General features: G+C 39.4%; 1 protein-coding gene across 1 annotated transcript in view; it reads right to left on the minus strand.

Annotated features, from left to right (window-relative positions):
• LOC127578541 (voltage-dependent calcium channel subunit alpha-2/delta-4-like) overlaps nucleotides 1-15,169 on the minus strand; it is a 343,330-nt gene that overhangs the window by 59,497 nt on the left and 268,664 nt on the right. Inside the window, 6 exon segments of the mRNA XM_052030691.1 lie at nucleotides 2,184-2,301; nucleotides 5,089-5,109; nucleotides 5,882-5,937; nucleotides 8,574-8,626; nucleotides 12,756-12,831; nucleotides 14,814-14,884. Of these exon segments, the coding sequence (XP_051886651.1) occupies nucleotides 2,184-2,301; nucleotides 5,089-5,109; nucleotides 5,882-5,937; nucleotides 8,574-8,626; nucleotides 12,756-12,831; nucleotides 14,814-14,884 (395 nt within the window).

Below are 15,169 nucleotides of genomic sequence, written 5' to 3' on the forward strand. Positions count from 1 at the left end.
GTAGTTGGGTACGATTACAACATTTAAAAGACATCTGGAGTAGGTACATGGACAGGAAATGTCTGGAGGAATAGTGGTCAAATGCAGGCAAATGAGACCAGCTCAGGTATGTAACTTGGTTGGCATGGACAAACTGGGCCCAAGGGCCTGTTTCCATGCTGTCTAACTCTATGAATTTACAATAACAGTAAAGTGATTTATTCAGTGGCAGGACAGAATCAACAATTACAAGACTCATGTCAATGCCAACAAAATTGCCTGTTTCCAGAGTTACCATCATCAACAAAAGGCAGGGATCCCTTTTCTAGCTTTCAATACAATAAATCCGAATTACAAATACAAAGTACATCTTCCCTCTTGTTAAATAAGCACTATTTCCCTATCCTTAGTTAATTTTCAATAGAAAATAGTCATAAGTAATCTGCTCATTTATTATCATCATGGTGCCTCATTATCATAAAACATTTCTATCCTTTTAATGAATCCAACAAAAGGTGACAGTGAGGGGACCAACATATCTCCATCATATTTGATGTATGAGGGAATGAAAGAAACCAGACTCTCTATACATACAAGGCAAGGAAGCTGCTAGACCATGCACTGAATTCTCCACAGCTGCAGGAACAACTTGGTCCTGTCTGCCTTCTGGCTCTTAGATAGTTGGATAGTGTTTGTTTTTGTGTTTGTGGGTGAGAGAGGAGGAGAAGCAAGAGATTTATTTCCCAAGATTACAGCATTCCAATATTTTTTTCTAATCTGCAGGTGCACAGATGGTTTCAATGCCATCATGAAAACTCATCCACATCTCATTTTTCAGTAAATTGAAGCTGGAGTCTTATCCCATATCAAATACTACATCTGACCTGGAAATTTGAAACTGGAAGTAAACAGGGAACACATATACATTTGTCAGAATGCTTCAAGAAAATCAATTAATTCAATGGTACTTAAAAATACATAAGTGGGGTCATCTTTAGCATCTTTAGCTTGTGGTATAATTACATCAAAAGGGAAGAAAATATGCACCATGGTCTATAAATTCAATTACATGGCTCAAAGTTTTTGTGCCCTGTGTCATTTATTAAAAATCTGATTGGTTAATTGGTACACCATCTGAAAATTACTCCGAGATGTAGATGACATGCATGTGTACAGAGACCAGCAGGCATGCATAACAACACTGAGTGGCCTGAAGCACAGGTGTGCAAAATTCTGTGCATAAAAAGTCCATAACTGTAGAGGCCTGCTTGGGATTTAGTTAAAGGGGGCATGGCATTCCCAGGAAATCCAAGAGTTCCATCATCTTCCAAGTCCTCTGTGTTCCCTCCTACACCTCCACCCATCTTGTATATGCACAGGGAGTGCTAGTAATAGTATAGATCCTTCCAGTCATCATTAAGCATGCAATGATGCACACATGCTATAATGTGTGTTTAACCTGTCCCTCTAAAAGCAGTCAAATTTAAATTTCTGCGTCTGTCCCTACTCTTCCCTCTTACTACCAAAATCTTCAAATGTCCCAATAGCTCCACAATAATCCACAATTACCTCTTTGGCCAACCCCAATCTCTCCTTTGTCTGAACCCCCAACTGCCAATTGTTCCTTCACCTAACTCAGATGTCAATCAATGACTGGCTCTTTGTCGAATCCTTTTATCTTTGATTGACTCCAGATCCCCTCTCTGGCTGACTCTACCCAATCCTCTCTATACCTCTATCGTTTCTCTAACCTCCTTTTCATCTCAGCTCCAATGATTTCCCCATAAGCTCCATAATAGCTGCTGTGAACAGACGAAAACTCCTTGTGCACATAGATGTACATGGCCTGTTTTATCATTCATGATACCCTGTGTCTTCTTCACAATAAATGTTCACAGAGAAGCCTTGCACTGAACAGCCTCTGCACTTTCATTTAGCATGATCTTAACATGCCTTTATAGGTGTGGTATAACTTCTATACAAATTTATTGCAGTGTGAACCACAGAAATGAAAAGACCAGTATCTCAAGTCAACATATTGGCAGCAAGGGTAATAGAAGAGAATGATAGATTTTGTATGCTATTTTTCAAATAATCGATTATCCTATTACATTCTTAAGTTTCTGTTCTATTTCTATTTGCTCCATTACTGAGTTGCAGTCCAAGTACAAAAGTACACAAGACAATAAAAAAGACATTCTTACTTCTGACAGTCACCACATTCAATAAATCCATTGGTTTCTTTGATGGTGGGATCATACACAAATGCTGGGTACTCCGTGTCGCAGGGCTGGAAGACATCCAATTTCCGATGCTTGTGACCTGTGATAGTTAAAGCAGCATAAACCACCGGTCTGAGAGGTTCAGGATGAAAGTAAGATAAATATATTTCTAAAGTCAAATGAGGCTGTAAGTTCAGAGGAACCCATTTGTAGTCATGGCTGTGTTTGGGCAATGAATATTACCAGCAGGTCAAAGGGCAAATGGGATAATAAGGGATGAAGCAGAATTGGGGAGTCCAGCAATGGACCATAGAGGGGGTGGGGATAGGGAATATCAGAGATATGGAGACTCAGCTGCAGGGCTGGCAGAGCGGTAGGAGAGTCAGGGATGTGGTAGGGGAATTAGGTAGAGGTGGAAGGAGTGAGGATCATGGATCAGTAAAGAAGTAAACTTGATAAGCCTGCAGGAAACTGTTGTATTCCATCTGCACAGACAGTGCTATAAAAGCACTTATTGGTCTTGCTCTTCTCATCTCCTTTCACAAGCTGGATTTCACAAGCTTTGGGAAACCAAGCTTTCACACACTAAAGTGAACCAGCTATCACCCCTGACGTTCAATAGCTTTACCGTCACTGAATCCCCCACTATCAATATCCTGGGGGTTACCATTGACCAGAAACTGAACTGGAGAGGTTTTATACGCAGTGTGGCTACATGAGCATGTCAAAGGCTACAAATCCTGTGGCAAGTAACTCACCTCCTAACTCCCCAAAGCCTGTCCACCATCTACAAGGCTCAAGTCAGGAGTGTGACGGAATACTCTTAACTTGCCTGTATGAGTGCAGCTTCAGCAACACAAAAAAAGCTCAAGAGCATGCAGGACATAGCAACCTGCTTGATAGGCACCCCATCCACAACCAGGCACTCATTCCATCACCAACACACACTAGCAGCAGTTTGTACCATCTACAGGATGCATTGCAGCAACTCACCAAGACTCCTTAGACAGCACGTTTCAAATCCACGACCTCTACCAACTAGAAGGACAAGGGCAGCAAAATCATGGGAACACTGCTGGAAGTTGCCCTCCAAGCCACATGCCATCCTGACTTTGAAATATCACAGGTTCCTTCACCATTTCTGGGTCAAAGTCCTGGAACTCTCCTTAACAACATTGTGGGTATACCCACACCTCAAGGACTGCAGCAGTTCAAGAAGGCAGCTCAGCATCACCTTCTCATGGGCAATTAAAAGCTGGCTCAACCTTCAAGTCCACATTCCTTGAACGAATTTTAAAAAAAAGGCAACATTCTTAAAAGCTTTTTCTAATTGATTTGCTTCCTAAGTGCAGATCAGTTGCTTGATCCTCCACCTGGCCCCATAAAAACCCAGTTACTTCTAAAATGAGAGGGTTGGAGTTGGATTTGAACTTTTTAAATATTTACTCCACCTGCTCCCATCCTTGTGATTTAATGTTCTCCTCTCAATATCAAATAAAGTCAAAGAATCATACAGATATACAGCACAGAATCAGGCCCTTTGGGCCGCCATGTCATGCCAAACTTTTTGCCCATCTACCTTATTCCCATTTGCCCACATTAGATGTTTATCCTTCATGTCTTGCCTATTTAAGTGCCTGCCTAAATGTCTCTTAAACACAGTGATTGTATCTGACTCCACCATCTCCCCTGGCAATGAGTTCCAGATATCAACCACTCTCTGTGGAAAAAAATTTTCCCCTCTAATCCTATTTTAAACTCCTTCCCTTAAACCTATGCCCTGTTGATAGGGATATGGGAAAAAGATTCTGACTACCGTATCTATGCCTCTTATAATTTTATATTCCTCTATCAGGTCACCCCTCAGTCTCCTTCACTCGAGAGAAAAAAAGCCCAGCCTATCAAATCTCTCCCCATAACTAAAGTTCCCAATCCAAGCAACATCCTAGTGAATCTCCTCTGCGCTCTCTCCAGCGCAACCACATCCTTCCTGTAATGTGGCAACCAGAACTGCACATAATACTTCAAGTGGGGTCTCATCACTATTATTTAAAGTTGCAACATAGTGTCCCAACTTTTATAAGATATTTATTTATTAGTCACATGTACATCGAAACACACAGTGAAATGCATCCTTTTGCGTTACTGATAATGTGCTGGGGGCAGCCCACAAGTGTCGCCACTCTTCCAGTGACAATATAGCATGCCCACAACTCCTGACCTGTATGTCTTTGGAATGTGGGAGGAAACCGGAGCACCAGGAAGAAACCCACGCAGACATGAGGAGAACGTACAAACTCCTTACAGACAGTGGCCGGATTTGAACCCGGGTCGCTGGTGCTGTAATAGCGTTACGCTAACTGCTACAAATGAAGTCAACCATGCTGTATGTCTTCTTCACCATCCCATCTACCTGTGTTGTCACCTTCAGAGAACTATGAACTTTATCCCCAAGGTCCCTCTGTTCATCAACATTCCTAAGTGCTTGACCATTTACTGTATATGTTGTACCCCTATCTGACTTCCTAAAATGCATCACGTCAGACTTGTCGGGATTAAATTCCAGCTGCCAACTCTCTGCCCAACCTTCCATCTGATCCATATCCTGCTGTAGCCTTAGACAACTTTTGTTATCCACAACACCATCAAAGGATTTTTAAAGAAATAAATTGCATGTAACAAATAGTAGGAATTGATAAAACATGTTTTAGTTATTCTCTTGCAGAAGTACAATATAACTCTTTAACACCCAATAGTAATTATGTATCTCACATTCATGTAATCCAAATAGAATTTGATTTACTTCTAAATGGGAATCAGACAATTAGTTATTGCAATGCAATGTGGATGCAGATGACTTGGAGAGGTTAATTGTACAGCCACTTACCAAAATGGAAAACCGACTTGGCTGGTCACATGACATGTTGAAAAGGGAACGCAACAGTTCATATGATGATCACAGTCACATGATGAATGGCAAAATGGATGATAATGATTCATGGAGGAAATGTATGAAAGAGACAGAGACAACAGAATTAGAAATAGAATGATAAAAAGTCTGCCAGTCAGAAGCCTGAAGAAGGATTATGTGTACGTGGGTACATCCAGGAACTGCTGCTCTAACAATATAAATGAGCTGATCCTATTTGTATTCCAGTATATTCATTAGTAATTTTTGAGTCTGTTTATGTTTCAGTATTGTCAACTTTTTAGATTGTTTTACAGAAGTATGCAAAGTAACAAAGGCTGAACATCAATATTTGATTCCAGTTTTCTTGGGATTCATTTCTTTCATTTTCTCTTTTTGCAGGGTTCTTTTAATCAAGTAACCTCCTTTAGACAGAATTGAGAACATTCAAATTGTCAGCTCGTTTACATTCACAGAAATGTTTCATTGACAATTGATAGACTCTTTTTACTGCATTACTGTGCTTGGAGTTCTAACAAAGGCTTGATGACTGCTAAATGATTACAAAAGGTTTTCGTTAGCTTCTTAAAAAATAAATTAGATGAACAGAAGAACCATAATATCAGTAGCAGTCTGGGTGTTGCAATTAGAAATACTAGGAACATTGAAAATGTAGTAGATTCCTCAGATCTCAGTTAAGTTACAATGTTTACAAAAATGGAGTGCAGAAAATGGTTTCATAGTCTCATGTAAGCAAACAACTTTTACTTACCGTTTACTATGTTATCTACATTCCACAGGCTACAAGTGTGGAATTCAACCAAAAATCTGTAAAATTTAAAGAGATATTAGTGACCTTGAGAAGATGTTTCACAGATAACCAACAACTTCACATTAGAACATCAGCACAAGAAGTCCCCGGATTACGAATGAGTTCTGTTTTTGAGTCTGTTCGTAAGTTGAATTTGTACGCAAGTCGGAACAGTTACTTACAGTTCACATCTAGCGTCAATTAGTCAAATGTTTGTCTTAGTATATAGTATATATTTTACCTAAAACATCATAAATATAATAATACAGTAATAATAATAATAATAAATGTAACTACAGTACAGTATTTATAATTGTTATTTATTCAAGTTAAATGGACCCATTTCGACGGTTTTCGTTACGTTTCCTTTTTTATTCCGTGCGGGATACAGCGAGTTAAGGTTCGGTGGGTCATGGGTGATGTTAACCGAATGCGGGGCAGTTATTAGCATTTTTTTTACTTTATCAAATAAGTTTATGAGAAAGCAGATCGATTGCGGTGTCTACGTCAGGCGGACTGCCGCACTATCAGGGGACGTGAGAGGCCTCAATGTGCGAATAACTCTCAGCCCGGAGTTACACTCACTGCCAAAGCTTTTAGCACATTATCCGATGGCAATTTGAAGATAATCTAATTGTCAAGTGGGTGATTAAACCTCCAGCACTGCATTTACATTTGCAGGGTGTGCGGTGTCTAATGGAATTTAAAAAAACGCTGATTCCAGCTCCATTCACAGTATAGACTGCATGGGTTTTCACTTCAGATGACATTGAGCGTTCTTTGCTCCTTCCACCGCATCCTCGGCACTTGAAGGTGCTCTGGCAAACAAAAATAAATGAAGACCCCATGCCAAAAATAAAATACAATTATACACAAAGGCTGTCGGCTACGATTTTTTTCAGGCAGAAATGAGAATGGGAACCACGAGGTCGGTTCGTAAGTACGGGTGTTCGTAAGTCGGGCGTTTGTAACCTGGGGACTTCCTGTACTCATGGGACAAATTTCACTGCATCACAATGAAAACCAATAGCACGTGCTTGATAGAAATAATATTAGAATCCTGAGCTCTTCCTTCTTCCAAAACAAACACTATGTTCCTTTAATTGGTTTCAAGGAATCTGTTTGTTGTAAGAGCCCTAAACTAAATTAGCCTGATTTTTCTGTGGCTATGTCCCAGTGATTCACCTGTCATTGTTCTGCATGTATGTAAGAATGGTAACAGTCTCTTTCCTAAAGAGGAAATATTTCACGGTCATAGGCCACTAATCAAGCAACCTTCTACTTATCCATCTTTATATCTTCCTGTCTTCACAATTCCAAAATTTGCTGAAAATGAAATTGGTTTTGTTGCACCTATTTTTAGGCAAACATTTAGAGTCATAGGTCAATTTACAGATGCAATCCCTTGCTGCCTTCCGCAGGTGCATTTTTGATGGCCATTGATTCCCAAATGCCTGAAATAAGCATTGTATGCTTTGAATAAGACAATCAGTGTCCTAATCCCAGTCTCAAGTTCACCATAAAATGGGGGGAAACATGCGAGGTGGGACCTACAACAATTCAACCTCAAAAGGATCATCAGAGGCAAAAAAAAACTTTTATTTTATTCATGTTTATCTAAATCCTGGGAAAGGATTACTGCCTCCAATCAATACTATAAGCACTACCAGCTGAGATCTCATTTCCCCAACATGGACTTAACTATAGATATTGTGCTCATTTTTTCATTTGAATATATTTTATATTTTTGCATTAGGAATGTGGGCAACACTGTAAGTTCTTCGCTTATTGTCCATCCTCAGTTGTCCTGGTGGCATTTTTAGTGTAGGAATAAACTCACATGTGGGCTACACTAAATTAGGATGGCAGTTCTTTCCCTCTACCTTTCAACACCTGTAAAGGATGAAAGGGCTCATCTTCCTTCATTATGTGCTGATAAGCTCCTACAAGTAACAGGACAAACAAAATGCTTTTAAATAACAGCTGGAAGTTCCTTAACTGTATGCTGGTCTGATGATCAAGTGCCACAATAGCACTTCTGTTATTTTTAATTTTGAACAAAATAAATGGTGTTGGGTATCAACTTCCAAGTGCAAGCATTTATGCCTGACCTGCACACAGCATCTAGCTAGTGCTGCATGCATAATATGGGGTGCCACTTCCTGTGCCATAATGTAAGCAACAAAAGTGTAAACTTTCACAGGTCGGCTGGCCTTATTAAGTATTAACCTGCTGCACATTAAGTAGTATTTAATGCAGTTGTGTTCTTACAAACATCTCTAAATGAGGAAGCTGCTTATGTAAAGTGTGAAAGATTTCTATAGGACACCAGAATATTAACAAAATATTTGATAAACCTTAGTGCATGAACAGAAGAAAAACTGAAAGAAATGTTTATTAACATAGTCCTTCTGCATCAAATGAAACTAATATAATGCCATACCTTGGTAGAGTTCACATTACTGTATGGTTACAGGTTCTGTTTGCAAACAAACTTCATAAATATTTGACAAATAATGTTTCATGAAAACAGTGTCCCATTTCAACCTTTGGAGATTGTTTTATCTTTTACTGGAGTTGAATACATAACAGAGATATCTGGTTCTTAAAGTCATCCCATACCACATTTGGTTCTAGTATAACGTGTACGTACGTGAACAAGTTGCTCAGGAACCATTTCAGAGCAGCAAGAAAAATGTATAAGGGCTAAAGAGAGAACCAAAGAAGAAATTAGACTGCTACTAAAGAATTTCCTCTGTCTATAAAATTGCTTTAAATATAAAACTACTGTATATACATTATGGAGAAAGTGCGAATGAAAGTGAAATAATTATAGAGCAAAAGCTGCTGAGAAGCCCCTTTAAATGTCTTACTTGGAGAGTATTCAAAGCTGAGATAAAATCATAAAAATATTGTAAGCTTACTTGCCTAAAATTTAAATATTTTAGTGTGCTGAAAAATGGTTGCATTAAATTGTAATGGCGTAACTGTGGAATAACCATTGAAATGAGATGTGCAATTCCCAGTGGAACAGCGTGCTGTGCAGCAACCAGATAAGGGTACCTGGTCTTAAAGCCACACTCCCCATGGCAGCCACACAACAGCAACACATGCCTTGGTTACAATGGAGGACAAAGATACTGCAGGGGTGAGTGAGAAAAAGAGAGATAAATACTCTGAGGAAGGTTTGAGCACTGAGGGCCCAGGAAACCTACTCAGTCCACCATAAGGAGAGTCTACCAACAAGTGCCAATTATAGTCTTCTCCAGGAGTGACAACCTCCACACAATGAAGTATTGCTGAAAGAAATTTCATTTCTTCACTGGATAGGTCATGATGAACTGCCCGTCATTTCTTACACCTGCAGGAACTCGCAGTAGGATAGTTTCAAGATGTGTGAGTTCTCTAAATGAGGATGCTGTCATTGGGAAATACATTCATGTGCTATTTTCAGTGCAGGTCAGCTGGTGCAGAGGATATGAGGAACTTTATTTGGCATCCAGGCTCTCTGAGTTTACTATTGGTGTACTAAGTCCTAAGGATTGTAAAGTGGAGAGAGTCACTTGGATTATATTGGGGAATTTAATTTTGCAGACTCCTTATTAAACTTATCTATCCAATATCTTGTATCCTGTGCATTTTATATCTCACTCAGCTGCGTGATAAGTCTGCATATGCTGAGCAAGGACTTTCTCCTGATAGTGTTCTTCTTCCTCCTCTCCCCTTGCTTCTGCTACCCTCTTGACTCCACCTCATGGCCCTAAGCCTATAGGTCTCCTTTCTCTTCCTCCTCTAGTAGCAGCTGCTGTCTTTGATTGGCACGGTAGTGCAGCATGCAACAGACAATGATGCAGCCTCCATATATGTTTGATGTGCACTGCAAGGCATCCCGACACTAAAGTAGGCAACAAAATTTCATATTCAAAAGACCCATGACATTTTCCACCATGACCCTGATACCTGTGTGGTTCCCACAGTGTCTGCTGTGGTTGGAGAATGTTGTGATCTGAGGAGCCTGGGGAGCTGGGAATATTATATTTAAAGTTAGATATTGATCACTCTGGCAGGACAGCGTTGGCTTCTAAAGTGTCATGCGAGCTTCCATTAAACACAGTATTCACCATGAGGAAGTTCTTGTGATTTACAATGATCTGCACATTGAGTAGGTAGAAACATTGCCTGTTCATAAAATGGACTGGATCATAAGGGGCGCACAATAGTCTACGTCTATGGGAAGCCAACAATCCTGGCAAATCCTGGTGCCTAAAATGCCACCTTTTCCTCACTGAACTCAAAGAAAATGAAATAATTCTTTTGTGAATACAGTGCCTGGATGACGCAGCGTTGAGCAGCAAGTTGAGTGACACAGGCACTTTGAAAGATCCTGTCACCACTGAGAGTTAAGGTGACCTTGATTTCTATGGAGAAAGCACTGTATATATAAGAGAACAGCAAAGGTCTTCCCTGAGAACGTCACATATCCCAGTGATGGCACCAATGGAAAATGTGAGCTAGAAGATACATTATCAGAGAGGTCCATGTAGGATGTAGTGTCTCTGATGACCTTGTGCAACTAAACTCTTTATTAATGGGCATGTCTTTGCTTCTACTTACCTGACTGCCCAGCCATGACCATTACAACATGTCTGGCCATGTTACTGCTGAGATGCACATTCAACAAATATCTTAGCATCTAAGTACTGGGAAAAAAAGTGCTCCTTGTTAATTTTAGCACAGAAGGTGTCTGAGCAGACTGCAATTACATTTAAAGTTGACCAGTAAAGTCTCCTGATGACAGCATGGTGCCTTTTAAGTAAGGGGAAATGCAACAAACTAATGCGATGTGCTTTTAATTTTACTGAGACTATTCAGTGACAGCCAGAGTGTGGAGTTTTCTGCTCCAATATATGGTTGGAGGAAAGGAGACAAGTGATTCCCAACTAGTGGTGTTATTCAATGTACACCTGACGCTAATGTGTATTCCATGTGGAAGTGTCTGGTCCAATTTTGTGATTGATGCAATTTCACCTAGAATTATTCTTGAGCTAGATTTACTCCCTGTAAAATCAAAATTGTTTCTACCTTAAAAGCAAGCCAGCTTGTAATCCAATATCTAGGTTTATGTTTCCAGTACAGAAGCTGAACTCCCTGTAGTGCCCCCACGCCTCCAATTCACCAGCATCTGCTACGTTCAATAATCATACCCATTGGGAGTCCAGCAACTCTGGACTCAGCCAAATTAGTTCAGACACCTTCAAAATCCAGAAAATCACTCAATAATGGAAGCACCTTTAACAAAAATTCTAGGCATCACAATTTAGGAAAGATGCTAATGAAGAAAAAATTTATCAAACTGATTTCATGATGAAGGACTTTAGTTGCATGGATAGATGGCAGAAACTTGAAATGTCTTCCTTGGAGTGGTGGAGGTTGTGAAGAGATCTGATGAAGTTACTCAAGACCATGAAGTATATAGACATAGAGAGAAATTGTACCCATTAATGATTATACCCATTAGGCTAAGAAGCAGAGACCATGGAATGATGATAAGTTGAAAAAGAAAAAAAACTGACATGAAGGCAGGTGAACAGGACTAACTGAATTGCTCTTACATAGACAAGGTAAAGACTTGATGAACCAAATAATCACCTTCCATGCTATAACCATTCTATGATTCACTTATTAATGGATGTGGTCTACAAGTCATCTAGGAATTCAGCAGGTCATCCGTGCAGGTCTTTGATCCTCAATAGGTATAGGCCCCCCAAATAAACCATATAAAAAAGAACACTACATCAGTAGGCTTGGAAACAGCAAAACAAGCTGAGGCCAGCACGGATGGATTTTGGATGGATTGGAAAACTTAATTCAAACAAGCCATCCAGTCCATGCACTCTGTTCATAGGGTGGATGAACACATCTCCTGAATTGTTTCACAATCCAGACATCATAAATGCAAATATATATCCTTGATTCTCAATTAACCCCTGCATCCTTCTTTGGCACCATAAATGTCTGCTCCAGGTATACCAAGAATGAAGAGTTGTGTCCATAGTCCTACTATCACTCAGTATTCCATGAATAATTACTACACCCACCCATTCTCCGCAGAGGGCATCTTTTTTGTGGCATAGGGTAAACGACAAAATAGTGTTGTTGAAATGAATTATTCAGTGACTGTGTGGGAAGCTGTCTACACTGCCACCCAAATTGTGATAAACAGAGAGACTGGTTATTTAAAGTGGCAGGGATTTTTCAACACAAGACTTTGATTTATAGAGCCTTTCATGTCCTGTTCAGGACATATCATACAGCTTTACAGCCAACTGGGTATTTTTGAACTGCAGTCACTGTTGTAATGCAGGAAATATAGCATCCAATTTGCTTACAACAAACTGCCACAAATGTGATAATGATCAGATAATCTGTTTCAGTAATGTTGATTGAGGTTTAACTACTGGCCAGGACATCAGGATTACCTCTTCTGCACTTCCTCAAATTAGTGCCATGGGATCATTTACATCTTACTCAAGATCAGAAAGGGCCTCAGTTTAACATCTCGTATGAAAGACAGCACTTCCAACACTAACACTAAACCTATTCCTTCAGCACTGCATTGCAGTGTCAGTCTGCATTTTATGCTCAAGCCTCAGGAACAAATAAGAAACTCTGGAATAAACAAGTTCTGATGAATTTGAGATGACTTTACTTGTTCAGATGATAGATCTTGATTGGCAGCTGGTGACACACAACTCATACAAGTTTCATGAACATTTCAACACCATTAAGAGTCTTAAATTAAGCTCCAACATGCTATTATGAAGTAGATACTCACACTGAGCATTGGTTCTGATCCACTGTGGTGATGGGTATGTCCTTTGCACATAGCTTGATAATCATAAAGTTTCACCCTATGATAAGGACAGGTTTAGTTATTAATCCACAGTCCAAAAACCAAGCTAACTGTTAATTTTATTTAAATTTCTAGAGAAACTTGGAATATTATGAGTGGAAAACTTCCAAAAGACCACTGTGATAATTAGGTATGCAGAACTGCTGACAGCTGGCTGGTAGTGAAGCCTGTTTAGGCAAAATTTGTGACAGGTTTCAGGGAAACTTGTGAGATTATACCCAATAGTTCACAGTTAAACCTGCCTGGCTGGTATTTGTGGCATAGCAGGAAAGTCTGTCTGGATTACTACATCAACATAGCCTCAAAACATGCCATTATAATGGTTATGACTATTGTTCCATTCTCACAATAAATCAGCACAAGATCGGGGAGAAATATAAATATAAAAGGCAAATAATGAGCAAAACAAAAATAACAAGAAATGCAGCTCACTTCTATTCTCTCACTTTCATTATTCCTCAACATTCTTTAGGAAATAGCAGATAGATGAGCTTTGATGGTGAGGGAAACCTAACAGCATTCACTGGTTGGTAATAATAGTTGTAAACTTAAAGCTCTGAATGTGAGTTATCTTTCTAAATCCCCTGACTGTGGCAATATTGAGGCTATTTCCAATTGGATGTGGCAGAAGAAAGTTTACTAATTTTTATATTATTTTATATTCTTTATTTTATTTTTGGTTTTGAACAATAATAGAGAATTTAACTTAGAATTATTTTTCAGTTATTTAACATTATTTGTTAAAATTTTTACAGTTTTTGGTATGAAATTAGATTGGGCAGAATCTTGCTGGCTCCGGCTGTCAGTTCTGAAGGGAATTGCTGGCAGTCAGCCACTCAAACAGAAGCAAGTCCTGGGCTGAGAGCATAGACTATCAGTCTAGGACTTATGACGAAAATGGAAAGAGAAATCTGTCTGCCTACCCACCACTGGACTCCCAACTGACTCCAACAGAGATGAGAGGAGGTAAACTGGGTGGGGTGAAGTTGTTGGGGAGGAGGAACAGACTGACTGAGGTTTCCACTCGGTCCTGGGCTTGATCTGAGAATCAGTTGAATTCATTTGGGGTTCTAGGGGGCCTTCAAAATAGAAGGCTATGGATAAATAATTTATAATAATAATCTTTATGTTATTTTAAGCACTTTAGTGTGTTTTTAATTGGCATTATTTTTATTTTACTTTTTAAAATGTATCAGAATATCAGATACAATTGAAGATAGGTAAAATCCATGACAACTCCATCTTCAGCTTCACCTTCTGTCAAAGGTCTTGTCTAGGGACAAGACCTTTGCATAGTAGAGCCCGCCTAGCTTGTGTCCTGATCACACTACTTGGTGATGAATGTGGAGGTTCTGTAAGATTGGTCTCCACATGTGGACCAGGCAGTAGGCCAGGTTTTGCAGGTCCAGCCTACAAGTAAAAGTGGAAGAAAGATGCAAATTCAGGGCTCAGGCAAGAGAGAAGCTAAATGTTTGCCTCTAAGCTAAAGATAAAGAAGAGCGAGTCAGAGACAATAACTGGATGGTCTCAATCTTTTATGACAAAGGAGTCTTTGAGTACTAACAACTGTTGGGGGGAAAGTGGAGGAACAGGGGAAGGTAGTTTAACAAAACAGTTTGTGTAAAGGAAAGAAATCAAGGCAGTTTACTGCAATTTTGAAAAAATTAAATCTCTGGGCTAGGAAGAATTTAGCAAGGTTTCACAAAGAAAATTCCAGGAAAGACATACATACCTTTCCTAGTTTAAATGCTTTTCAAACAGTATAGAGAGATAAGTGTGCCAGAGGATCAAAGAAACTGACACAAATTAGCAAATGTATTAAGAATGCAGCTCTAGCCCTCAGTATAGCTACCTGCCCTGATCCTATCCTTTCAGCATATTATTATGTGAGAACTTTCAGATTCAGTGAAACTGCACTCCCCAGCAGGCACACAACTAACTCTAAATCACTGCAACAAAGATGAGAAAACAATATCTTACTCATTGAACAATCCCATGTTCACTAGTTGTGTCATTATCGATCCATCTACTTCTCCCAGAAACTTTCCCGTCTGAAAGAGAAAGAAAACAGAAAATTGCAAAATTAACTAATCTGTTGCTAAAACCCTCACCCATCCCATAATTATCCCTAAACTTGGTTAATCCAATATACTCCTTCTTCATCCTTCATTATAGCCTTGTTAATTTGAGGTTATTCAAAACTCTATGCCCAGATCCTAACTTGCATCACATTGTGTTCACTCATCCTGTGCTCTCTGAACTGCACTGGCTCCTTGATAAGCAAATCCTCAGATTTAAATTCTTATCATTATGATCAAATCCCTTCATCATCTTGT

Source organism: Pristis pectinata, chromosome 15 (genome assembly GCF_009764475.1).
Source record: "Pristis pectinata isolate sPriPec2 chromosome 15, sPriPec2.1.pri, whole genome shotgun sequence".
Lineage (NCBI taxonomy): Eukaryota > Metazoa > Chordata > Chondrichthyes > Rhinopristiformes > Pristidae > Pristis > Pristis pectinata.